The sequence below is a fragment of the Leuciscus leuciscus genome, assembly GCF_965113295.1.
Source record: "Leuciscus leuciscus genome assembly, chromosome: 9".
Classification (NCBI taxonomy): Eukaryota; Metazoa; Chordata; class Actinopteri; order Cypriniformes; family Leuciscidae; genus Leuciscus; species Leuciscus leuciscus.
The window spans coordinates 7,735,205-7,763,120 of NC_138733.1; the positions used below are offsets into that span (position 1 = coordinate 7,735,205).

The 27,916-nt window shown below is 36.3% G+C and overlaps 2 protein-coding genes across 9 annotated transcripts in view; both read right to left on the bottom strand.

Annotated features, from left to right (window-relative positions):
* Nucleotides 1-27,916, bottom strand: part of LOC309506317 (uncharacterized protein) — a 37,896-nt gene that overhangs the window by 4,796 nt on the left and 5,184 nt on the right. For 2 of the 7 annotated variants that reach the window (XR_014208696.1, XR_014208697.1), the window contains exon 3: nucleotides 26,309-27,869. The exons of 2 other annotated variants lie outside the window; for them this stretch is intronic. Coding sequence is in view for 2 of the 5 variants with exons in the window: in XM_082180140.1 (XP_082036266.1) it covers nucleotides 14,460-14,655 (196 nt within the window). In the remaining 3 variants the exon portion in view is untranslated. Of the gene's footprint in view, nucleotides 1-14,459; nucleotides 16,302-16,632; nucleotides 16,853-17,007; nucleotides 17,553-26,308; nucleotides 27,870-27,916 lie in introns of those variants that run through there. 3 more of the 7 variants (XM_082180140.1, XM_082180141.1, XR_014208695.1) reach the window with 3 other exon arrangements.
* LOC309506820 (uncharacterized protein) lies at nucleotides 20,729-26,060 on the bottom strand. Of its 2 annotated transcripts, XM_082180768.1 has the most exons (4): nucleotides 26,014-26,060; nucleotides 24,695-24,917; nucleotides 23,304-23,340; nucleotides 20,729-23,197 (listed from the first exon to the last, which is right to left on the bottom strand). In XM_082180768.1, exons 2-4 carry the CDS (start codon nucleotides 24,716-24,718, stop codon nucleotides 22,104-22,106), a joined length of 1,155 nt encoding a protein of 384 aa, XP_082036894.1. In that variant the 5' UTR covers nucleotides 24,719-24,917; nucleotides 26,014-26,060; the 3' UTR covers nucleotides 20,729-22,103. The 2 variants fall into 2 exon arrangements, with proteins under 2 accessions (XP_082036894.1, XP_082036893.1); XM_082180767.1 differs by lacking the exon at nucleotides 23,304-23,340.

Consider the following 27,916-nt stretch of genomic DNA (forward strand, 5'->3'; position numbering starts at 1 on the left):
GTAGAATAGGATTTGTGCACCTGCAATGAAGAGTTTGAGAAGGTGTAACTGTTGTGTTGTGTTTGTGGAAGATAAAAAAAAGTCTACAAGTTTGCAACTCTTAAAACATTTCTCTCTGTGACTTCAAATTTACTGATACACATGTGTGGCTATTCTCTACAACTTCAAATTCCACTGTCACAGGCGTTCAGTAGTTTTGCACCAAAAATACCTCCATAAAATACACCACGCATTACGTAATCACATTGGAAAGTTAAATCGCGATGTAGACAAAAGTACCATCCAATATTTACCCTATATTTTGCCCTACAAAAAAAAAAAAAAAAAAGGTAAAACAACGATGTCGGACGATTTTGAAGTTGGAGAAAATTATCTGGGAGTTTTTCGCCCTAACGCGGTACTTCTGCATACGTCACGCGTCATCTTTCCAATGTGATTACGCAATGTATGGCGCATCGCAGAGTTCTGCAAGACGAGCATTTGTGGTTAAAAAGTATATAACATTTTTTTTTTTAAGCAAAAACCTTCATTTCTTTTCGACTGAAGAAAGAAAGACAGAAACATCTTAAACTAAATTATCAGGAAATTGTATTTCTGAAGTGAACCAATCCTTATTTTCACCAAACATATTTAAACTGTGCACAGTCAATCTATCAAGTCGAAGTGAAAAATCTGTGTTGGTTGTACAAGTCCTACATCCAAAAAATATGCATGCAAAATTTGCCTGAAGAAAACCGTTCATATGGAGCGAGCGGAGCCGATCCAGAAGACCGAAACAAACATCACTCCCGACACAATACCGATATTCATCGTCACAAGTTTTAAGATGCTATGGTGAGTATTGAGCACTAAATTATTCTGCAAAGTTTTGCTTTAGAACCTAGTATAAAGTTTAAAAGGCATTTTGTAGAATCGCGAGTTCATGCATTCATCAGGGGCTTTCGCACCAGGTAGGTCTAGGAACGAGCCACCAGGATGGTTCCCTGAGAACTAATGGTTCCCTAGGAACATTTTCCTGTTTGCATTCGCACCGCCAGTAGGAACTCTGATAGTGATTTTTATCTGTGATAGGTGCTATATTAATAAAGTTTACTTACTTACTTACATAAGCCGCACTTGTTGTTCTGTTGCTGACTTTTTATTTTGACGGCGCTGAGAACGCCAAAGAAGGAGCACATGATGCTCGCAATCTCTGTGTTTAATTGTTTACGATATGTCTAACAGTTCTGCCTAATACGGTATTGGATAGAACTGTTATACATAGAAGGTAGACAGTATATGAAAAAGTATTAGCGTATGCCGTGTGGTTGATGTTGCTAGCGGAGCAGAAATACATAATCACGTTTCTCTTGGTTCCCTCAAAGTTGTGTTGGATTTTCTCCTTAGCGTAAAGGTTGAGATGCCCGTTTATCACTGTTTTCCATGTTCGTAGAGTTATTTTTCTGGAGTAAATATATAAGCTATAATCTGTGTGTTTATACCATGGTTTACACAGCCTTTTTTTTAAATGGCGGGTGCTGGCGTTTTGCGTGCGTTCGGCCAATCAGCGTATATTAGGGCTGGGCGATAAAAAGATAACGATATTTATCGCGATATAATTTTTCTCGATAAAACGATATCAAGAGTTCGATAAATGTTCGATAATGTTTATGCGGCAAAAGCGGAACGAAACTCATTTGAACCGCGCGCCACACGGACCATTTATCCGCTCGGCTCAAAGTCCAAACAGCAGCGCAGCGCGAGCACACTAGAGCCGATGCGTTTACTCTCATCGGTCACGAAATCCAGTGAGAAGCGCTTGAATTCAGCGAGGAACACATTGTCTCAGTGATTTAAACCAGTTTAAAGGCAGATGAAACAGCGCTGACTAATAGGAGAAACACTGTGCGCAGAAGGCTTTTCCGGCTACAAATTCCCATCATTTACCATGGATTTACTGTAACGTTAGCCTAGTAATGTTAACATTAACTGCACCATGAAATGTGGGATATACATATTGAATTGTATTATATTATTAATGTAGACGATGTATTAAAGGACTGATGGAATATAATTACAGTATTTAATAATGTATTTAGGCTACTGTTTTTCATACAAATACCATAGAAACCATAAAGTTACATTTTGCCATGATAGTGAGGTTATCATGATCTAAATGCATGATACTGGATGACCAATCGTTAAGTTTAATAAAACTCAAACAGTCAGAATATTACATTTTACCAAATAAAAATTAGCACATGCAGAAACTAAGAAATTAATTGTCCAATAAAGATATTTATTTTGTTAAGGAAAAATTACAAATGTTTGAATGTTCTACCTCAGATTTGTGAAATGTTCACCAGTTTGGCAAGTGTTTGTCCTGATATGTTCTGACTATAAAGAGTAGTTTAAAACCACAGTTAACACTCTGGTTTCTACAACTTTCACTTAGGAGCAAAAATCTGCCTTTAAACTTGAAAGAAATAAAGATTTGACTTTTATCGTGATAATTATCGATATCGACTGATATAAAAAAAAAATATCGTGATATTTTTTTGGGCCATATCGCCCACACTCTCAAAAAGGATGTGTTAATTAATAACACATTTTTTGTGTTAAGGCTATTTTAACACATTTTGTGTAATTTTAAGTTGATCATGTGTGAAAAGAAAAAGAAAGAGAGAGAGAAACAACACAGTGTGTCCAACACAATATGTGTTAACTATCATCCAATCACATTGCTGCAACGTCACTCAGCGCCTCAAGCAGCAACTTCTTCAGCAAGTTCGCGCCTCTTTTTTCATCGATGGATGACTTGGATGCACACGTCAGGTATTTGGATTTATGTTTTATTAGAAATTGTCAAATATAAATTATCAAATGTATTTTATTATTGTTATTTTTTTAGACGGTCAAATGTGCCTTTAGTTAGCGACCTCTTCTGTGTATGGGTGTTTTCCGTAGACGCGACATGTAAAGTTAGTTTAGGCCTTGAGGCAGCAACCGCATCTGATAGTTAACGTTAGTGCTTCACAAATGATTTTTATTTATCCTCATATAACTTACTTTGGTAGGTTTGTCCCTCACTTTCTAGAGAGAACTTATTTTTAACGAGTTTTGTTTTTCTTTGTTTGATTTGTTGCAAATGGCATGATGTCTGATAAAACGCTGCAGCTGCGCAGCTCGTTAACGAGTTTGACAAAGTGGTAGCCTAACGCTGCAATCTGTCGTCTCTCTTTCATTAAACAACAGAATGTATCGATGTTTTGTTAAATGCCCTAAATAATAACATGATTTATCAAGGTAAGGGTAAAAATGCACATTTCGTGTACGTAATTGACACAAATTGTGTAATAATAACACACTGGTGTGTATAAAATTAGCAGGAATAACACATTGTTGAGTTAAAAGTAACACAAAATGTGTTGTCCTCAACACAGGTTGTGTTGTTTTCAACATCCTTTTAAGAGAAGCGCCAAGAGAACTCTCCATTTTTTTTTTTTAAGAGAAGCGCCAATCCCGGGGGTGCGCGAGACCCTGAGCACGTCTCGCGCACCCCCGGGATTGGCGCTTCTCTTAAAAAAAAAAAATGGAGAGTTCATTGTAATATACGAGACAAACAGATTCAGAATTCGGAACCGCGTACTAGCACACTACTTTTAATATTTTTTTACCATAATATATGGCAGAAATAGTAAAAGTAGTATGAAGTACGCTGTACCAAATTCAGGAAGACTCTTCATTGAAAATGGACGACTGGTTTTCGGAGATTAAAAGATTGCTTTAGGTTTATCTCGGAAGTTTATTATGCTAGCTTGATGTTTTCGTAAATAAATAGATTTTGTTCATTCTAACACTGCTTGTTAACTACTCTTTTACATTATGAATGTGAATACTATTAATCAGTATGTAACATTATTTATTTGTTTTTGTTTGCCCTTTTGCAGCTTCAAATGGAGGACACTCCGAAAACACTAGTGACTGTACTACTTGATGAAAAGGAGATATGCAAAAATTGCAGCATCTCAAGAGTGCAGCAGAAATAATTGGTGCTTCCAAATGTCTCCTCCCCTGTGCTGCAGATTACCACCGAATTTTAAAATTTAACGCTGATTTTAATGAATTTATTGACACCGACCTAACTGAGAAAGTGGAAGCCTTGGACAAGTTTCGAGTTTTTTTCAAGTCGATTAAGAGAAGTGGATCACATGCATTGGTATGTAATTTCCCTTTTCAGTAACATAACTTATAATAAGTGACCTGTGTGTCATGCATACAGATTCCAGTAATATTGTACTTTTCTTAAGCATTAAATATTAATATTGCTTTTCAATTTTGAGCATGGTAAGAAACCGTTCAAGTGGCATTTCCATTCAAACATGGTGTGGGATGATGATTACAAGTGATAATGTAAAGTAGTACAGTATTTATCTACACTTTCTTTTTTCATTTGCTTGATGCATAATGGTAGCAATTGAAAACTCATATTAACATGTCAATAGTAAACATGCTTTACTAGTTTGGGATTGTTTAACTTTGTAAATATTATATGATCATCCAACATAGAATGCTTCAGCAGTTTCCTACAGTATTACACGTCAAACTTTTGTGTCACGTACATTGTAATCCTGATTTCATATAAACACAATTCAAAAAAATAAATAAATCACCATGTAAATGAATACATGCCAATGACACTGTTTTTTGCAAGGAGCACTATTCAGACCAGAAACAGACAACTTTATAAATTAAACTTATCCATTGATAAAAAGATGACTTTAACCTTTTTGTTCATAACATAAGAGTAGATGCAGTTTCATTTTATTTCAAATATTTATTATTGTACTTCTTGTTACATGTTGTCCTTTGAGGATGACAAATTGGATGTAGATGCAGCCAGTCCAAGTCATCAACAGAATGTATGTTCATGGAGGACATGCGTATACATAATTACAAGTAATATACTTGAACATATTTTAACTGCCTTTTTTTTTTTTTTTTTTTTTTAAGGTTGCACCAAAGAACACACATTAAGCTGGTCCAAGTAGTCAACAGACGGTTTGTATAAAGCCCCTTTCACACAGAGATTCCGGAAAATACACGGATAAAGTGACCCGGGATCTGACCCGGGTTCGTTTGATTTTGGTTCATTCACACTGCCAGTGATTTTCCGGAATCAGAGAGTGCGTTCACACACACAACCCGTAAAAATGCCGTAAAGACACGTGACATCGATCTGACTTGTAATCTCAGCAGCGTCTTAAATTTGCTTATGAGCTGCGATCTCTCTCTCGAGAAACCACGCTTGTGCATTTTTTTCTCTGATTCGATCATAAAATTGCGCTTTACGTACCGTTTCACAGCTGGCGAACGATCCCGCGCTTCAGCGTCATCACTACAACACGGCATTATTACGGCTTTTGTTCACACAGCGCGCGTTCCGGGACTGAACACGGCAATGTTACTAGGTCCCGACCCGGCATCGAACCCGGCATAAATCCCGGGTCGAGTTTGCGTTCACACAGAAGGCGCTCTGGCAATTTGCCGGCAATTTCCCGGGTTCAAAGTGCTGTGTGAAAGGGGCTTAACTGAGTGCTGAAATAACAGCACTCTTTTCATTATTTGTATCACTCTGTTTGAATTTGTTTGCCCATTCCACAGAAACTAACAGTCTGTACACTTGTACAGTACATCTGTACATTTTGCCAGTAGATGTTGACTTTATTAATGAGTGAATCATTCATCAGTTCATTCAAAACTGCTGATTCATTCAGGAGCATACAAGTGAGTGATTTTGAGTAACTGAATCACTAACTCATCTAATAAGAACTACTTTGTGCTTTTTATATTTCCAGCATCAACGTAATATAATTGATGTAGACGCATTGCGAACACTAATTGAAAGCAAAGGTCTGAGTATATTTAAGGATTATGAAGCTTCAGGAATGCTTTCAGAGACATAAAGAAAGCTCCTTGTGAAGATAGGAGTCAGTGCGCTGGTGGAACAAAGTGGATTGCAAGTTTACAGTTGAGAAATTAACTAAAACAACTGTGAATGTGATAGATGTTGAATACTTTGAAAACACACTGATTACTTTTAATAGTTTGAACATAATTGGGGAAAACTGACTGAATTTGGTTCCTGTATTTTATTTTATTGTATTATGTATGATTTGAATTGGGTAATTTTTCCATGTTATGTCTTTATTTTGCTTATAGTTACCCTTGTAATGAAGAGAAACGGATGTTGGCAGAAAGTGTGGTAACACTGTTTCCTTCTCTGAAGATCAAGATGGGCGAAGAGAATGAAGGATTTGTAAGTTGCACTTATTAAAACACACAAAGCCCACTTTAAATAAATGCAAATTGGAATAGTAAGTATGTTAATTATTTAACAGGTTACAAATCAATTGAAAATTTTGTGACTAATTGTTTTTTTTGTTTTTGTTTTAAATTAACAATATTACAGTTACAATAACACCAAAAGTACATCCACTCTGCTGGTTTGCTCGTCAGACATCATGGGTTCTTGTAAAAGTTACAATTGTTATCCTCCCCCTTTCATCCAGGAACATTTCTATGACCCAGTTTCCCACAGTGGATTTATTGAGATGCGACTTCGGAATCTACGGAGGAAACTTCATGATGATCAGCGTCGCTACCAGCGCAAACGTAGTCGAATCAGTGATTCCTCTGGAGTGTCTATCACTTTGGAAATAACTGCTGAAGGGGAGGAGGAGTCCTCTCGGGAGTGGACAACTGTGATCAAAAGGATGAAACCATCTCCAGAAAACCTCAATACCATCAAAACTGGCATGGAGAAAACATACAGTAATCGCAGGTTATGGGTCGCAAACAAGTCCCCAACAGTGAAAGAGATTTTTGAACAATATCCTCGATTTGTAGACATGCCATACTTGGTAAGGACTTGTGTTTTTCATGGCTTTCCCTTATAGCTAGGTATGAATAGACTTGTTAGCAAAGGGACATGGCTGGTAGATATTAAGTCCACATGAATTTAAAATGTTTTTGTTTTTTTTACTTTGTTAGCGCACAGTACTAGTCTTATGGTGAAATTAATCTATGCAATTTATATATTTATAAAAAAAAGTTTGTCTTTGTAATCTTTAGTCATAATCTGGAATTTTGCTTTCCCTCTGAAATGCTGTTCCTTCTCTTACAATATCCTTTAAAAGTCTTTTAACCACTCCCCTCCAATCATCAGTCTGCTGCAAGATAGAGATTAAGGTGCACTAAAATCAAGCCCCACCACTTATTTTTCTTCATTCAGTTTAATTCAAATCATAATACTGCTCTGTGTGTGTATATATATATATATATATATATATATATATATATATATATATATATATATATACACTGTTATTCATAACCTGGAATGGCCCACAATGCCTCTCTGAAGTTAAGATTGCATAAACTTGACTTGAAAAGACTCAATATTTTGTGAACATACTGAGGAAACACCGTAGTGTTGTAATTGTGTATTCTATCCTGTGTTGTAGCTTGACACTGAGTTTGGAAAAATGTTTCCTGGGAAGGCTGACCTCTTTCTTCGAAAATGGGAAGGAAATATTGTTCCAAAATTGCAAAATATGTCCACAGAGAAAAATCCTCTGGTCATGCCAACTGATAATGAGAGTGAAGGCAGGTTGCTTTGCTCGTTCTGTAAAATTGTTTTTTTTTCTTTCAGTGAACACCATTAGTTTTAGTAGTTCAAAGAGTTTAAAGTCAGCCATTATACCAGCCATGAAAAATGTCAATATATTTTGTGTTTTTCTATCATACTACAGATTCATGTTACAGAGCTCTTCAAATTCTTATTACATTGCTTCCCCCTACTGCATCAGGAAGGAGCAAAGGGTGGGCCAAATGCAGTACAAAGTCAGCCCTTGCTTATCTCTTGGACATTAAGCCGGTAAGCAACTTAATTGTCCTTTTATGTTAGCTTTATTTATTTTTTTGTCAGTTTTCTGTACAAGCACTTTGTGATGTTATTAAATTATATGACTCTGATTTGCATAAAATTATATTGTTTTAATTTTGTTTTGTTGTTTAGGTATGCATTATATTAGATTTTTGCAGATATTTGTAAACTCATTTTGGCCAAGTGTCTTAAGGTTATTTGTGTATTTTCATTTTATTTATTACCGAATGGGCATTAGGACCCAGGGGAGGCTGTTTTTGCTTCTCACGGTAGTGTCTGTTTACTCTATCATGCTGGATGTTAGAGTTCTCAAATTAAATGCAGTGATCCAAAACTATGGAGGTAAATCAGTAGTTTAACTCGAGAGGTTGAAAATCTGAATGTGAGAAGAGAACTTGTCATTTTAACATTCGTATTTGTAAGGTGAAATTTACACTCACAGCTCTGATGTGAAAAGCTGAATCTTTCAATTTGCACACACAAACAATGATAAAAACATCCGTGTTTTGAATTGGAAGTTGTATATTAAGTCACAAATGTGTAAAATGACATCCACAAATGTTTACGACATTTACTTTTGCACTTTACTTCAGTTTTGCTGCACAATGTTAGCCTGGTAATACCAGACTCTGCTACTTCACTTTGCTTCGTATACAGAGTCTGGAATAGCATAGTAGAGAAGTGTTTTCTCTCTCGCGGGGGGGGGGGGGGCGCTTGTCTGAAGTTTAAAATCATTGGTTACCCGTAAGCCAATCACATAACGTTTGGTTATGGCGTGTGTTATGCGCATGCTCAGCCGCATCTAACTTCCACTGTAAACGCATGTATGATGCAAAAACTAAACCATCGAGCGAAATACCGGAGTGAACATGGCTGTGAATGACTTTTGGAGATTATGTGAAGTAAATCTATGCATCCACGGTACAATCAGCGTCTACGTCACGGCTCTCAGCCCGCCCTCTGTTCGTTGATTGGCCCGGCTGTTTTCAGGCCGGTGGAAAACTGAAAGATAGGCTGCTATCTCAGACTGACTACAGGAGCGAAATGAAATTAGCGGAAGTAGGAAGTCTGACGTAGTCAGGCTAGCACAATGTCAAGTCGGCACTTACAACCTCTCAGATCTGGCAGTACAAGTTCAAATCCTAGCGCTTTGACTTTTGCAATTCCTTTTGCGGTATTCCTGTTGCAAAAAATGGATTTTTATTAAATGTACTTTTATTTTTACAGGCTGGAACCAGCATCTGCAGCCTCCTGGATAATTCCCAGACACAACCCCACATTGTCTGCTTGGGAGCCCCAAGTTCTACAGCGCAATACATCATTGTGGCCGAGAATGACAAAGTCACCATTCCACTTGAGGATAACAGTCTGCCGTGTGCCATCGACAAGCTGTTTAAAATGTATTGGGTTTGCAATGTAGAATATCCTGTCCAACTCACATCCGTCTTTAATTTCTTTGAAAATGTGTATGACATTCCTTTCTCTGGTGGGAAGAGATCCAAAGTTGTGGAGCTTATTTCAAAGCTTCAAGCACTTTCCTAAATTCTACCACCATGTATATATGTCCGAAGTGCAAAAAATCTACTTCAAAAGACATCCGGAAACTTTTAAGTCATCTTAGGCATGTCCATGCACTTTCTGATGGACAGGATTATACAATTGTTTGTAGTCAAAACAACTGTCAACGAACATACCATAACTTCAATTCTTATGCTAAACATCTAAATAGAGACCATGCTCAAGCTGCAAACCCAGTACATCTAGAACAAGACTCTGACACTAGCATGAGTGAGAACTTCTCAGCTGCATCTTGCTCTGCTGCTGTTGATGTTCTAGATACTAATTTTGATGGCTCCAGTAACTGCAGCACTTCTGACTACCAAAGCTGTGCAGCAGCATTTGTTGCAAAAATGTACTCCTCTTCAAATTGTACCCTGACCGATGTGCAAAGAAGCATCACATGCACAAAAGAACTACTCTGTGAAACCCTGGACTGTTTGCAAGAGAGAACCACATCTCTGCTTAATCGTTACTCTATACCCAATGATGAATTGCAGACCTTGATGAAAGATTTTGAAAGAGGACGAAATATGTTTGAGGAAGTTGATACCCCCTACAAAATGACCAAGTATTTTGCTGAAAACCACTCTTTTATCAAGCAAACAGAAATCTTCCTTGGAAACAGAGGTGACACTGCAAGAAAGCATGGTAAATTAACTCAAGTGTTAATAGCAGATACATGTCAGTACATCTCTATTATTGATACCCTGAAGTTTCTTTTTGACAATGAACAAATGCAAAAGCTCTTTGTGGATTCAACCGAAAGTGATGGTAAATTACGTGACTACTGTGATGGCTCACATTTTAAAAATCACAAATTGTACAGTAGATTTCCTCAAGCTTTACAAATTCAACTTTATTTTGATGATTTTGAAACAACAAATCCTTTAGGCTCTAAAACCAAAGTTCACAAAATGGGAGCAGTTTATTTTTGTTTGAGGAATTTACCTGCTAGATTTAACTCGTCTCTTGAAAACATCCACTTATGTTTGCTTTTTAATTCCATTGACAAAGAAGTTTATGGTTTCAACAAAATATTTGAGCCATTGTTGGATGATATTAAATTTCTTGAAACTAGAGGGTTAGAAGTTCAGATAAATGGCCAAAGTTCAGTGTTATTTGGCACAATATGCTTATTTACTGCTGATAATCTGGCCACCAATTCACTTGGAGGGTATTTGGAGAGTTTTGCAGCCAACAAATTCTGTCATTTGTGTCTAATTGACAAACATGAGATGCAGGGTATATTTGATGACGATTGTTTGGAGTTGCGCAATGAAGTTAATTACAATGAACATGTCATGCTTAAAAATCCTAGTTTAACAGACATAAAAGCAGACTCTTGCCTAAACTCTCTAGAGTACTTTCATATTACTGATAATGTCTGTGTTGACATTATGCATGACATTTTAGAGGGTGTGGCTCCACTCGAGATCAAACTAATGTTACAACATTTCATCTAGGAGCAAAAACTTTTCACTTTAGATCAGTTGAATGACCGAATGATTAGCTTTGACTATGGTGTGACAAACGAGAAAAACAAGCCTAGTGCCATTCATAATTTAAGAACATCAGAGAACCCCATTAAGCAAAATGCCAGTCAAATGTGGTGTCTCATCCTTTTTTTGCCTTTCCTGATTGGAAATTTTATAAGTGAAGGTGATAGTCACTGGAAATTGTTCCTTCTCCTTAAAGAAATTTGTAGTATCATTTTTGCACCAGTTGTCACCAAAGGATTAGCTGTATTTTTAAAGCAGCTAGTTATTGATCACCATCATTTGTTTAAGACTCTATATCCAAACAAATCACTAATACCAAAGCATCATTTTATGACTCATTACTGGCGAATGATGCTAAAATTTGGCCCACTGTCTAAATTTTAGTGCATGAGATTTGAGGGAAAGCATGGTCCTCTAAAAAGACAAGCACAAGTTGTATGCAATTTTGTAAATATAAGTAAGACATTAGCCTACAAGAGTCAGGTTCAGACTATGTTTCATTGGAAACTGGGAAGTCCATTAACAGAAAAAATTACTGTCCCAAATGTTTTTCCAGTCATGGTTGGATCTTTGGAAAAAAGTGTTCTGTTTGTTGAAAACATGAGAGACTTTGGCTATGAACTTGACACATGTAGCACTGTTCATGTTTCTCACTCTGTTGGTGTATTCGGTCAGACTTTTCAGACTGGTTGTGTACTTGCTTTAAACTGTGACTTAAGAGAAGAGCGTCTCTTTGATGAAGTTTTACACATAGTTCCACAATGTGAAAAACTAATTGTTTTAGTTTTTCTTAGAGTTCTATCACAAATGTACTTTCACCCACACTTGTATGCTTATGCAGTCCAAAGAACAAATGAGTACAAAGTGATTGATTTGAGCAATGCTGCTGATGTAAAACCTCTTCACATGATTTCCTACAAAGAAAACCTTTTTGTAAATCCAAGATATAAAATTGTTTAAAAATGTCTTTATGAAATTCAAATGACATGTGAATGTTGACGTTGTGAAAATGTAGCAGTTAAGATTTAATAAATACATTTAAAAAAATATATACTTTTTGTTTTGCGTTCATTTTAACTGGTCACAAATAGCACATCTATGACACAAATTGTGTGATTTAGGACACATTAGTGTGTTAAATATTTTAACACACTCCCTGTGTTAAGAACAATAACACACTGGTTGAGTTAAAAGTAACACAAAATGTGTTGTCCTTAACTAGACACACAGGTGTGTTAAGATATAACACAGGTTGTGTTGTTTTTAACACATCTGTTTTAAGAGTGCAGCCCTAGCGTATATTAACGTCACTGATAGTTCCTATAGTGTTGGTTTCGACCCGACTCTGAAGTAGGAGCTAAATTAGTTCGTCCAAATGTAGTTCCTAGAACTAAAATCGTTCCTAGTTCCTGCGGCGCGAACGCGTCAAAAAACGGGACCTTCCGCAAATGGTTCTAGGAACTATGAAAAGGTTCCTCCTGCGCGAAAGCCATTGGTTTCATGGTCGTGTTTTTCCGGTTACCACATAAGTATCTGATGGTAGCCTTTAGTTTTATTTCCAGAATCAGAAAGAGATTTATTCACCAAGTGTGTGCAAACACACAAGGAATTTGTTGTACCTCATGTCATACATGTCTAAAATAATGTTTGATCGACTTCTGAGATGTAATTTGTTTGATATGTGACCGCTAAAGACAGTGTCTATAGATATTGCCTTTTAATATCAAACACGCCATGCTCGGGATTTTATTATTCATCCATTAATTTTTTTTTATCGCTTGTGTCAGTAACTTTAAGCAGAAGAAGCTGGATATTTATTTACATACATACCACAAAATAAACGATAAAGCAAAATCTACATCGACTGACAAGTCTCATTCTCATTATATGATTAAATAACTTCTGTGATGCAGGGAACTTCTGTCATTAATATTATTAATATTAATATTATAGTTTTTATTTTCTTTTGCAAGTTTTTAGTGCCGCATATCGAAAAGCTTGTTTTCCAAATTAATTTCAGGCGAGTGGAACGGAGAGGGTGTACAAATCCTGTGAGCGCAAAGAATAAACTCCCACAGGTTTGTGTTGGGAAAGATATGGAGGCAATAAACCCAAAATTGATTTATAATTAAACAGGTACCAATTGTTTACATCTGCGTATTGATAATGACGACCAAACAACTCTGTTGTACAGATCACAGTGATGAGTATTGCATTTACAATTTAGTAAACCTAAGTGCACAATTATACAATGTAGGGAAAGAGCTTAAACGTTTAGGCCTAGTAGTTGCCGATTCCTATACGAAATATCCCCATAATTAATGACTGGCATAAAAGTGTCCGAAACTAGTCTCAAATGAAAAACATGATTTATTTCTATAATAAAATCCCAGCTTTATTTTAATTTAGTCCTTAATTGATTAACATGGGATTTAAAAGATAAGGAATCATCAAATATAAAAAAAACGAGATGTTTATATTCTGTCACAACCTCTATTATAGTACCCTGTAAGGGTTTAAGTGATAGTTGATTTGCCAACTTGTTTCTTTGATCGTGAAAATAACATTACTTTAGTTTTGGTCTCGTTCAAAGTCAGGTTTAGGTCACAAAGCCTTTGTTGCACAACATCAAAAGCACACAAAGACAAAGCTTGGTGTAATTTGGTTGCACTACAATAAATCACGGTGTCATTGGCAAACAATTGAAAATTGACATTACTCATATTGAGATCAAGATTATTCATATAAATGATAAAAAGTAAAGGCCCCAGAACCGACCCCTGAGGAACACCCCTCATAATCTTTAAAGGTGCGGATGAATGGCCTTTCATTCGCACACACTGTGTCCTGTCCAATAAATAGCTTTCAAACCAAGAAATTGTATGATTTGACAATCCAGTTAGTCTCAGTCTAGTTTTCAGTATACTGAAATCAACTGTGTCGAAAGCCTTGGACAAATCAAATAAAAAGTGAAACACAATAATGGCCTCTATCAAGCGCCTCAATGATATCATTTAGAACCATCATTGCTTTTTCCTAAATTTAAATACATTTCTATTTTGGGACAGTGAGAAATACAATTGTTACTACAATTTAAAATGTTTAACTGGACCAGCAACAGGTTTGGTAAACTACACTTTTCCATTGGCTCACCATATTATTTGTGACTGAGCCCATGTGAACAGAATGTTGCAACAATTGATCAAATTTAATAAACTGAAATTAAATTAGGCCAATTGAAAAAATTAAGATTTGAACTTAGCAGAAAACAAGAGATCAGGAATCCGTCTGTGTGATTTTCAAGTATCAGATCTTTGTTGTGGCAAAGTTTAGTTCTACAATTAAAATGTGTTTGATTTTGACAACTTCCATACATGATTATGAGCATTTAGATGCATTTCTGTATCGTTTATCAGTGATACAGATATGTTTCCAAAGCAATCAACAACAAAGAATCAAGAATGGACACCAACCTGTTTGTTCCTCAGTATCTTCTTGTTTTATTCTGGATGAAACATCGCTCACATCCAGACTGGAAATATACGGCATCCGGCGAAAACATTCTGCAATCGTCTTTTCATTCATGGTCGTAAAAGAGTTATCAACATTCAACAACGTTGTTTGAAATACTCTCTTCTGCGCATGCTCAGTCAATGCGCGCGACGTCATGACTTCTTAAAGGGGCCGCACATTCTAAAGCAAATCACTGGTAATGTAAATAACACGTTGTAATCGTAAAAATGGCTTTGACAGTCTAGTCACATTCACCCTGTTAAAATTAGGGTTGTCTTTCTGTTAGACATGGTTGCACCTTTACCCTTTGCATCCTTAATATGTTGTCTTCTTTTGAATGTTAAGTCTATACGTTTATATATACGTATAACAGAGTAACATACAAAAGAAGAGACATCATAATACTTACAGATGCTTACATTTAATTTTTTGGGAATTTTTCATTGAATACATACAATTTACTGCAGCTATTTTACTGGAATCTTTTTAATCATGTAAATAAAGAAAACAATTTTATTTCTCAGTTTGTTTATTGTTTCATTTTTTTTTACAGTTTCTATATATTTTCTAACTACATCCACCAAATCTGGTGAACTGAAGGTTTGGTACTTCATTGTTCATACTTGTATGAACCTTCAACTCATAAGTCTTTTTGGCTCTCAGAGCATTTCAACAAATTCAAAAACTAAATTAAATTGTGTATTTATAAAGTTACAACATATCATGATATTTTTGTATATGAATAAGAAGGCTTGATGCAAACAGAAAGATCTCTCCACACTGAGTACAGCGCTTTTCTCCAGTATGAACTCGCTTATTATGTTCTTTCAGGTGTGCAGACTGAGCGAAGCTCTTGTTACAATTTGAGCACTTGTAAGGTCTTTCTCCAGTATGAACTCGCTCATGTACTTTCAGAGACCAAGAGTGATTGAAACTCCTGTCACAATATGAGCACTTGTAAGGTTTTTCTCCAGTATGAATTCTTTGATGCAGTCTCAGACTAGAAGCTCTAATAAAGCTCTTCCCACAGTCACGACACACATGATCTCTCTCACCGGTGTGTATTTTCTGGTGCTGTTTAAGAGAGTTCAGCCATGTAAAACTCTTTCCACAAAAAGAACACACATAATGCCTCTCATTTGTATGTTTTTTCAGGTGTTCTTTTAAACTTGAGGATACATTAAAACCTTTACCACACTGATCACAGTTAAATGGCTTTTCTCCAGTGTGAACACGCAGATGATTATCGAGAACAAGTTTACTTTTGTAACTCTTCTCACACTGAGTACATTTGTACGGCTTTTCTTCAGTATGAACTCGCTCGTGTGCTTTCAGGGCTCCAGACTGAGTGAAACTCTTGTCACAATATGAGCACTTGAAAGGTTTTTCTCCAGTATGAATTCGTCGGTGCCGTTTCAGAGTGTCAGCTCTAGTAAAGCTCTTCCCACAGTCACAACACACATGATCTCTCACTTCATTATGTGTTTTCTGGTGCTGTTTACAATGATTCAGCCTTGTAAAACTCTTTCCACAGAGAGAACACACATAAGGCTTCTCACCTGAATGAAGTTTCAGGTGTTGTTTTAGATTTGATGATGAACTCAAATCTTTTCCACACTGATCACAGTTGAATGGTTTCTCTCCAGAGGGAAAACACAGATGTTTTTTGAGTCCAAATATATATGTGTAACTCTTTCCACACTGAGAGCAGACGTGCAGCTTTTTGGCTTTAGTTTTTAAGTTACAATGTTTTTCATCCACTTCATTCAGTTTGTGTCTTCGCTCCATCGTTTCCATCTGGTCTGAAATAAACATTAATTCAGAATAAGTTTATGGAGAATAAATGTGAAAATTCATGTAAACCTGATTTATTAGCAGAAAGCATTAGAGATCAGCATCTGTATAATGTACCAGATATTTGTTGTGTGCAAAGGATACCTCTGTCATTTGCTTATTAATGTAATCAAAATGTTAATGACAATTGCTATTATTCAAGGTTAAGATCATTTAGACATTATTTATCACCCTTACATTGTGCATTATTTTACAGCCACTAAATCTATTTAAATTACTGATAGGGAAAATGATATGTTACCAAGCTTAAATAATGAAGAATCAAGAATGGACACCAACCTATTTGTTCCTCAGTATCTTCATGTTTTATTCTGGATGGTTCTGGATCAGTCATGTCTTCAATCTCCTCTTTAATAAACTCCATCTTTAACAGTCACACAGATTTCAGCTGCTACTCCTGGAGTTTGTCCTTCTCTTGTAGGATGATGGGAATATTCCCAGTATTTATTGGTGAATTGTTGTGTGAGTTGTGATCATACAGTCGCCCACAGGACCAGATCTGGCAAATTTGAAAAGAACTTAATGAATTTAGAAAATACTTAAATTACATTGAAATATCCATCTATGTTAGAATACAGGGGCTTTTTGTATGGTTTTATAGACAATTCTAAACCAGAGCACGTGATAGGCTACGTTTTATATCGTAGTACTTACATCAATTCTGGAGCAGATTAATGCCAAACTACAAACTGGGAACATCTCTCACATCCAGACTGTAAATAAACGGCATCTGGCGTCAGTTTTAGCTTGAACTGGTCAGATTTACAGCACTCGTGTCTCGCGCTACGCTTCCAGGTTTGTTGTTCCTTTGGATTTGTTAGGGTTGCCAGAACTAGCGAAAATGCTAAGCAAAACCATCGGTAAAACCGCGGACTTGGCAACCTCCATTTGTAAAGCAAACCTGAAAAATCTTTAGCGTATTGCTGCCATCTATTGGATATTCCTAGCAATTTACCCACACATGGGATATATAGATATTAAATGAACATTTATTGATCTATAAGTATTTCACAGATTTATTTGTATATAAATAATAGCCTATAAAACTATATTGTCAGTGCACCAGCTGTAGCCGACAAATGAACTGTGTCTTTACGTTAGATTAGTTATTCTCAGCGTTTCAAACTGAGGATAACAGATAGAAAGAGTTTAGATTAGATTATGCAATCACCCGTTCTGCAAAATTTTCATGTGCGATGCATTTTACACATTTGTGACTAATTGTCTGCAACTTCAAATTCAGAATAGCCTACAGGTTTGTGACTATTGTCTGCGAGTTCAAATCTCAACATTCAAATTCAGATTTTTAATTTACAGGTTTTCACATTGGAATTGTGAGTGTAAATTTGAGTAAATATTAAGTATGAATATTTATCGTACAACTTCTCAAATCCACATCTATATGCTCTCGAGTTTTGCTACTCTTTTACCTTCCTCTTTTCCAATCTTCAAGCGAAAGGAGCTGAATGAAATTCTCTGAATGATATCAGTCCACAATCAGCCTGGAATCATAACCACACCATGTTTGTTGTTTGGCTAGAGGAGAACTGGCCCCTGGACTGAGCCTGTTTTTTTTTTTCTGTTATTTTTTTTTTTTTCGTTCTGTCACCTGATGGAGTTTGGGTTCTTGCCACTGTCACCTCTGGCTTGCTTAGTTGGGGATACTTAATATTCTTAAAGGGATAGTTCACTTTGAAATTCATTTTTGGTATGTTTTAGCTTACCCCAAGGGCATCCAAGATGTAGGTGTCTTTTTTTCCGCAGTAGTTTCAATTTTGATATTTTTAGGTCAAACCGTTCTTGTCTGTCAGTCATATAATGCAGACGGTCATTATCTCAAAACACAAGCACAGAGTCCAAATTAAAACAATTCCCCATCGTCCAAATTAAACAATTCCCCATCGTAAGTACACATTGATGGCCTAAGACACGAAACGAGCGGTTTGTTGATAAATACTGTTCGTTTTCTCACACAAACCGCTCGTTTCGTGTCTTAGGCCATCAATGTGTACTTATGATGGGGAATTGTTTCATTTGGACGATGGGGAATTGTTTTAATTTGGACTCTGTGCTTGTGTTTTGAGATAATGACCGTCTGCATTATATGACTGACAGACAAGAACGGTTTGACCTAAAAATATCAAAATTGAAACTACTGCGGAAAAAAAGACACCTACATCTTGGATGCCCTTGAGGTAAGCTAAAACATACCAAAAATGAATTTCAAAGTGAACTATCCCTTTAATATTATTGATCTGACTGAATACTGACACTATTGTATGAGAACTGAACTGAACTGAGCTGGACGATGACATCACGGTTTTCTCCAGAGCTGCTTAATAGTAGAAATTAACTTCTTCTTTTTCTATAATTGATGAACTTTACAGTCATTGAACAAAACTGAATCACTTCAGCATGACTTCAAGCTGAATAATGACATTATTTTCTTTTAAGAGCAGCTTTAAGGAGAATTGAACTGTTTGCATCATTGATCATTTTCCTGTTTATCCCTGTAAAGCGGCTTTGAAACAGTCTTTACTGTAGCCTATATAACGCTATATATTTAAAGGTAACTTGACATTTGCAAAAGGAAATTATTTAGTATTAAAGAGAGTGAAAAAGAGTTAATGTGTGTGAAAGAGAATGATGTTTTTCTTTTAATCATATACAGTAAATGAAGAGTTCAGATGCAAAAGCCTCTAAGTGCCATCTGAAATTTTCTTCTAGAATTATCATTTTTATCAAGCTTGTATATTTAAGTTCAATAATTTCATTTAAATGGCAATGCAAATTACCTATTAATTGTCATTTAACTGAAATTACTTAACTTAAATACACAAGCTTTATAAAAAATATCATTTGATGATCAGCTTTTGCATCTGAACTCTTCAAATATAATTTGCTTGTTATTTTGTGGTTTAAAAAGTGTGTTAATAAATGTTAATATTATAGTGTATTTGTTCATTGTTAATATACGTTTATATTAAAGTGTATTTGTTCATTTTATAATAAATTCTTATTTGAAATGGAACTAAAGAGAAACTAAGCAGAATGACTTGTCTGTCACCATATATATATTACATTTTTAGATGTCTGGACTATGTCGTTTACACAAGATATGGGCATATTAATCATAATGGGGAAAACTGTAGTGCTATTTACAACAAAGCAAAAACAAATAAATACCAAAGGTGAAAAAACACCACAATTAAATGTAATAATAAAGTAATAATGTAATAAATGAAAGAGCAAAACATTCATGCATATGTTTAAGTCTTTCCATTCAAGAGTTTCTCAATCATCTCCCTAGTTCACTAGTCAGGGCCCTGAACTGGGAATCAGCCATTTTAAGAGCTGTCTCGATCGCAAAATCCAATTCAAAACGCACGGAAACATTAAAAAGTCCCACAATGCATTGTGAAAACCAGGGAGCATATGAAGAGTTCAGATGCAAAAGCCTCTAAGTGCCATCTGAAATTTTCTTCTAGAATGATCATTTTTATCAAGCTTGTATATTTAAGTTCAGTAATTTCACTTAAATGACAATTAATAGGTAATTTTCATTGCCATTTAAGTGAAATTACTGAATTTAAATATACAAGCTTGATAAAAATGATCATTCTAGAAGAAAATTTCAGATGGCACTTAGAGGCTTTTGCATCTGAACTCTTCATGTTCCCTTAACAGAAGTTCTTAAAGTTCACCCAAAAATGAACATTTTGTCATCACTTCACACTCAAGTCATTTCAAACCATGAGTTTCTTTGTTCTGTTGAACACAAAAGAAGATATTTTGAAGAATGTCGGTAATCAAACAGTTGACGGCACCCATTGACTTCTGAAGTAAGAAGAAATACTATGGAAGTCAATGACTACCGTCAACTATTTGATTACCAACATTCTTCAAAATATCTTCTTTTGTGTTCAACTCAAGAAAGAAACTCATACAGGTTTTGAACAACATGAGGGTGAGTAAATTATGACAAAGTTGTTATTTGTGGGTGAACTATCCCTAGAAGAGAGGTCAAAATCGGTTTCGGCACACAGGCCTTCATCAGGGCTAAAATGTGTAGTCAGGGTCTTTACTGTCCTTTCCAGTGACCGAATTTGTGTACACGACTGATTCAGGACGAAGCTGATTGAGACCCAGAGTCTCGTCTCAAGACTGTTGAAAAACCTCTTTGTCTTATTCCAAAAGTTTTCACCTCATTCATTATAGTGATGTCTGAAAATTGGCACATCAAGCACTAAGCATTAAGTTTTATTGGTGTCGACACAATAGGCTGAGATGAACAACAAGATCTTCCCTTGTGAAATAAAACTGACTACAATATTATAAAGGAATAACACTTTCCTCAATCACACAAAAACAGATGTTGTCAGTGAAATGGTCATTTTATTTATTGTTATTACACAGAGGCTATAATTGAAGAGAAATGTGTAGGTAACTATATCTACGAAAAAACACATGTTTCAAAAACTCCATATTGAAGTTAAAAGCTCAAATCTTTTCATTTTGTTAAATTTCTTTCCGGTATCATTTAATTTTGGCACTTCAATGGTTCAATCAAAGGATAAAAGATTAAAGTGATCACACACTTTTGCCACTCTCCAAGAAAGAAACACCTTTACAAATCTTCTGGTATTTCACAGCAACGATAGTTTAACTACTCATTTAACTGAAAATAATTAATTAAAGGGATACTTCACCTCTGCAAAGATGAATGTGTATTTAAAATAGGTCATTTATGTAGAAGAAATGTGAAATTATTTTTGAATTTGGAGCTTTCTAGACTGAGAAAAGCCAGAAAATGTATTTTTGGCTTATGTGGATGAAAGACAACTCCCAGCATGCACTTCCTTCGCTGCCCTAGGAGGCCACTCCCAAGCCACGCCTACCGGTAAGAGAGCGCAGTTTAAAACAACAAGGCTAGGCTACTAGTGAGACTCTGACGAGTTTGCCAGGGATTTCGAGATAACCCAAAATGTCTGGGATTCGGCTTTTGCGTTCTACAGTCGCCATTCACAATGTTTACTGTGGCGAGCAGGACGAGGGTGAGAGGCGTGGGAGAACGGCGCGAGGCCGGTGGCGTGATTAATGAGACGCACCGGTCTCGTATCTCTCACGGAGGAGCGGGAATTTTCTTAGCAATGTTAAAACGCACATCAACCGATCACTTGTTTAGCGTTCATGTAAACACTACATTCAGATTCACCAATCGGAATGAATTCAGTTAGATTGAAACAAAAGGTGTGCATGTAAACACTGAATGGCGACTGCAGAAAGCAAAAGCCGAATCCCGGACATTTTGGACGATCTCGACGGCCGGACATATCCGGGAAAAAGAGGATGGTAACCCCCTACTACTCAGCTTTCTCCACAGAACAAGAGCCTGTTAGCTTAGCTTCCAAAGAAAGACGGCTGATACTATGTGTACATTCTGTGAGTGAGATCCCTCCCTCTATGGGCGGGTTGAAAACATGCGGGACAGCCCCTCCTACTGGCTGTAGTCTTTAGCCTCTGGCCAAACAATTCTCCGATGATGCAAAATGACGATTTTTGCGTCATCGGAGGATTTTTTCCAGACAAAAAATACATTTATCTCTCATCTCAGGGGGATATGAGGGTAGAAAGCACGGAAATTCGAAAATACTACAGGTTTTCTACTAATACAAAGCTTAATGCTAAATCCTGAAGTATCCCTTTAATATACTGAATCTCAAATGATTAGATCTGAGAATAACATTTGCTCAATTTGACACATGACAATGATTTTTAATATGAATCCTTAAAGTCGTTGATTGGGTGAAACTCTTCTCACACTGAGTGCACTGGTACGGCTTCTCTCCAGTATGAACTCGCTCGTGTGATTTCAGGTTTCCAGACTGAGCGAAACTCTTGTCACAATATGAGCACTTGTAAGGTTTTTCTCCATTATGAATTCGTAGGTGCCGATTTAGTTGACCAGCTTTAGTAAAGCTCTTCCCACAGTCAAAGCACACATGATCTCTCACTCCATTATCTGTTTTCTGGTGAAGTTTAAAACTGTTCAGCCATGAAAAACTCTTTCCACAGAAAGTACAAAAGTGAGGCCTCTCATCTGAATTAACTTTTTTCAGAGGTGATGATGATCTAAAATCTTTACCACACTGATCACACTTAAATGGCTTTTCTCCAGAGTGAATGCGCAGATGATTACAGAGACCTCTGGAAGATTTGAAACTCACTCCACACAGAGTACAGTGGTAAAGCTGCTCTCCAGTATGAAGTTGCTCGTGCACTTTCAGGTTTCCAGACACATTGAATCTCTTGTCACAAACTGAGCACTTGTAAGGTCTTTCTCCAGTATGAATTCGTTGGTGCCGTTTCAGTTGAGTAGGTGTAGTAAAGCTCTTCCCACATTCACAACACACATGATCTCTCACTTCATTGTGCATTTTTTGGTGCTGTTTAAAACCTTCCAGTCGTGAAAAACTCTTTCCACAGAGAGAACACACATAAGGCCTCTCATCTGAATGAACTTTCAGGTGTTTTTTTAGATCTGAAGGCGAATTAAACTTTTTACCACACTGATCACAGTTAAATGGTTTTTCTCCAGAGTGACGGAGCAGATGATTATTGAGACTTGACACTTGAGAAAAACTCTTTCCACACTGAGTGCATGTATACGGTTTCTCTCCAGTATGAACTCTCATGTGTGTGTTAAGGTTTCCTTTTTGTCTGAAACTCTTTCCACACTGTGAGCAGGTGTGCCGCTTTTTTGCTTTTGCTCCTTGAGTTTTCACATCACATTTCTCCTCCACTTCATTCAGTTTGTGTCTTTTCTCCATCGCTTCCATCCAGTCTAAAATAAACATATTAAGTAGTTAGAATCAGTTAAAAATTCAAGTAAACCCTAATTCAAAGGGATAGTTCACTCAAAAGTTAAAATACTGTCATCAATCGCTCACCTTCATGTCGTTTCGAACCCATAAGACTTTTGTTTATCTTTGAAAAAACAAAGATATTTAATTGAAACCTGAGAGGTTTCTGTACCTCCATTGCAACCCAAAGAGGTCAAAAAGATGCCATAAAACAAAACTATATCGATCCATGAATCAAGAGATACAATCGCTTTATATCCGTAACAGGTTTAATTTAGGGTTATATAGACATAAACTGAACAAAATTAAAAATCCAACACTTTTGGTTTTGCCCCCATTTTTCATGAGCTGAACTCAAAGATCTAAGACTTTTTCTATGTACACAAAAGGCCAATTTCTCTCAAATATTGTTCACAAATCTGTCTAAATCTGTGTTAGTGCGCACTTCTCCTTTGCCGAGAAAATCCATCCACCTCACAGGTGTGGCATATCAAGATGCTGATTAGACAGCATGATTATTGCACAGGTGTGCCTTAGGCTGGCCACAATAAAAGGCCACTCTAAAATGTGCAGTTTTATCACACAGCACAATGCCACAGATGTCACAAGTTTTGAGGGAGCATGCAATTGGCATGCTGACTGCAGGAATGTCCACCAGAGCCATTGCCCGTGAATTGAATGTTCATTTCTCTACCATAAGCCGTCTCCAAAGGCGTTTCAGAGAATTTGGCAGTACATCCGGCCTCACAACAGAAGACCACGTGTAACCTCACCAGCCCAGGACCTCTACATCCAGCATCTCACAACAGAAGACCACGTGTAACCTCACCAGCCCAGGACCTCTACATCCAGCATCTTCACCTCCAAGATCGTCTGAGACCAGCCACCCGGACAGCTGCTGCAACAATCAGTTTGCATAACCAGAGAATTTCTGCACAAACTGTCAGAAACCGTCTCAGGGAAGCTCATCTGCATGCTCGTCGTCCTCATCGGGGTCTCAACCTGACTGTGAAGTGCTCACTAACACAGATTTAGACAGATTTGTGAACAATATTTGAGAGAAATAGGCCTTTTTTGTACATAGAAAAAGTATTAGATCTTTGAGTTCAGCTCATGAAAAATGGAGGCAAAAACAAGTGTTGTGTTTATAATTTTGTTCAGTATATAATCAAAGTCACATACATAGACTGCATCAAAATATGGTAAACATGGAGACAGTACAACAGAATTTTCATTTTTGGGTTATATAACCTTCTACAAGCGGAAAGCAACAGGTATCTGTGATTATCAAGAATTCAAGCACTTTGATGTGGCAAAGTTTAGTTCTGTCATTCTCTTGTTAAAGCAATCAAAATGTCTTTGACAACTGCTATACAAGGTTATGATCATTTAGATGCATTTCTTTTTCATTTACTATAGTATATTGCTCATTATTTCCCCAAAGCGATAAAAATTAAGAATCAATAATGGACACTAACCTTTTTGTTCCTCAGTATCTTCATGTTTTATTCTGGATGGTTCTGGATCACTCATGTCTTCAATCTCCTCTTTAATAAACTCCATCTTTACCATTATATGTCAGGCAGATTGCAGTTGTTACTACTTTGTTCTTCTCTTGTAGGATGATGGGATATTACCAGCATATACTGAATTGTTTTGGCTGAAAGTCACTAATGAATGATATCCTGTCGCTGTGACCTGCTGAAGTAAAAAATAAAAATAAATTGATGTTTATAAAACTAATTTACATGTTTAGTGTTTCAGTTTTATTGATTCCTTTATTTTGTATTTCCATAGTTTTATCTGGGTCATTTCGTGTCAACCAGAGGTCCCCGGCTACATTTTTTGATTTTGATCTTTTTTTTGCTGGTGAAAGAAATACATAAAGTAGAAAGCCAAACTATTAAATGTAATGAATGTATATTTACTGAGTAATCCACTGTTTTGTAAAGGGGGTCAAAATGACAATTTTCATCTGAGATTTGGAGCCAAATTACAGAAGGGTAAAAATGACTTTAGAAAGATGGCAGCATCATAATTTTATTTTTATACAGAGAATGGTAGGTCTATTGGTAAAATCTGTTGACTTTAGCAATCTTTATTGCATTATAATCCAACAGTGACGGTTCAAAAATAAGAAAAGGCACTTCTTGTGTTTTATGCCCCAAGTTTACATGCCTGTAACTCATAAAGTATTAACAATCTTTTAATATCCATTTAGTTTCTAGTTCCTATCAAACTTTTATTTTGGTATCTTTATTTTAAAGGCCCATTATGGTTCAATCCCAAAGATATGTTGATCTCAATGTGGCTCATAATTATAAGCAGCAAACCCTAAGGGCTTCTTAAAGTGTAACCCAATAAATTCATTAGTTCCAGAAGTGAATTTAGTTACATAACTCAAAATAAAATACATTTAATAATGACAAATGAGGACATTCAAAGTTTTTGATAAATTGTATAAATACAGTGAATCAATGAATGAATGAATGAATGAAACTCATAGCATTTACCAATGAAACATTGCCTTTATACAATCAATTCAGTTGGTAAAATAGCAGACACTGCAAAATGGAATGGAATAGAATAGAAATTGCTCAGATATCGAGGCACTAAAACCAACTAGCTAACGTGTAAACACAAAGTTAGACAAAACAAAAAATTCACACAGTTGAACGCGAATGTTTGTAAAAGGTGGGCATCTGTTCAAGACAAAGGGGTTTTGTTTCGTTTAGTTACGCATCATTTAAAGCGTTAATCATTTAAAGTATCGGTTCTTGTAGTTATTATTGTTTACCTTCCTCGTTCTCTAGCTCTCATCTCGTCTCATCTGCCCCAAACGCGCTCTCAACTGTCGTAAACACCTACCGTGTGCATTGACCAGCAGACGCTACTCGCTTGTTTTCCTCCAGGAGGCGCTTTATAGTTTACAAAGCCACAACTGCATTGAAGCGCACTGTTTCACTGTTTGAAGACCTTTTACACAACAAAGTACAGAGCTACTACTATTACACTGTTGTTGTTGGCATATAGTAGCAAAATAAAGGAGGAATTATTGATTGCTATCAGGATGTGAAGAGAGTTTCAACCAGTATAACAAAAAGTGTTTATTGTCAAACCACAACTCAATCAATTCCCTACGGGAAATATAAAGTCCCACTACATATTTTCTTGTTCAAGAAGCCGTTTCACTCAGAAATACATCAAGTTCTCAAATGTATGTCAACTATTGCAACTTCAGTTTCATACTGAATTTAACAACCAATCACTGTTTTCACCTCATTCATTCTTAGATCTTCTGTAAATTTGCACATTTTACGAGACAAACTGCAGGGTCACCATTTTTAATCTATTTTATATAACTGTCCCTGCCTCTGTATATGAACAAGTTAAAACATTTGACTAAATGCTATAATGGACTCAGATTGTCAGTGAAACGTTCATTTTATTGCCATCTTATTCTATCTGCACACACACACACGTTTCACATAACATTAGTACAAAATAAAAACCTAAACACAAAGCCTCAGCTTAATGACAGTCAAAGACTAAATTAAATTGATACCTTTTCATGCAGACAAAAGGCTGATTGGGGAACATCATTTTCTCATTCATTTGTTTTTTGTTACTTTTGTTTCTGGTCTAAAAAATCCCACAGAGTTAAATGTAGTTGCCATAGTGCACAGATTTCAGTATTCTCATCTTTACATTTCATTCGACATTACTTTGTTTGACAACAAATTACAAACTAAAAACCTGTATTTTACTTATGTAAATTTCATCGCTGTGACATCTTTGGACAGTGGTTGTTCATATGAACCCTTACCCATCTTCTCTCCAGTACGAACTCGCTCATGTAATTTCAGGTTTCCAAACTGAGTGAAACTCTTGTCACAATATTAGCAAATGTAAGGTCTTTCTCCTGTATGAATTATTTGGTGCCTTTTTAATTGGGAAGCTGTTGCAAAGGTCTTTCCACACTCCAAACACACATGATCTTTCTCACCGGTATGTGTTTTCTCATGTCGTCTAAACGATTCTACCCATGAAAAACTCTTGCCACAATACGAACACACATAAGGCCTCTTATCTGCATGAGTGTTAAGGTGGCATTTAAGATTTGTTGAAGAAATAAAAATGTTGCCACACTGATCACAGTTAAATGGTCTTTCTCCAGTATGAACGCTGAGATGAACTCTGAGAGTTGATGCGTGAAACTCTTTCCACACTGAGTGCATGGATACGGTTTCTCTCCAGTGTGAAATCTAATGTGTCTGATGAGGTGTACTTTTTGTGTGAAACTCTTTCCACATTGAGGACAGGTGTACGGCTTCTCTCCAGTATGAACTCTGAAGTGTCTCTGAAGTCTGTTTCTATCTGTGAAACTCCTTCCACACTGCGGGCAAGTGAAAAGCGTTTCTACAGGGTGAATCATTTTATGACTATTAAGGCGTTTCTTTACTTCAAAACTCTTTTCACAGTGACGGCATGCGAAATACTTTTTGGCTTTTGTTCTTCGAGTTATTTTTCTTGAGACCTTTTCTTCAGTCTCTGAGTGATTTGTAGATTCTCCTCCGGTTGAAAGACTCAGAGGTTTCTGACACTCCTCCACTACATTCAGTTCTTCACTTTCCTCTTTCACCTCCATCAGATCTACAAAAAAACAACAAAAAACAGTGATTTATTAAAAGTCAAATCAA

Coding starts and splice junctions, on each gene's coding strand:
- LOC309506820 (XM_082180767.1), bottom strand. CDS start 24,788: ATGGTAAAGATGGAGTTTATTAAAGAGGAGATTGAAGACATGAGTGAT. Junction 23,198..24,694: donor AGATACTGAGGAACAAAAAG/GTTAGTGTCCAT, acceptor TGTTTATTTTAG/ACTGGATGGAAGCGATGGAG.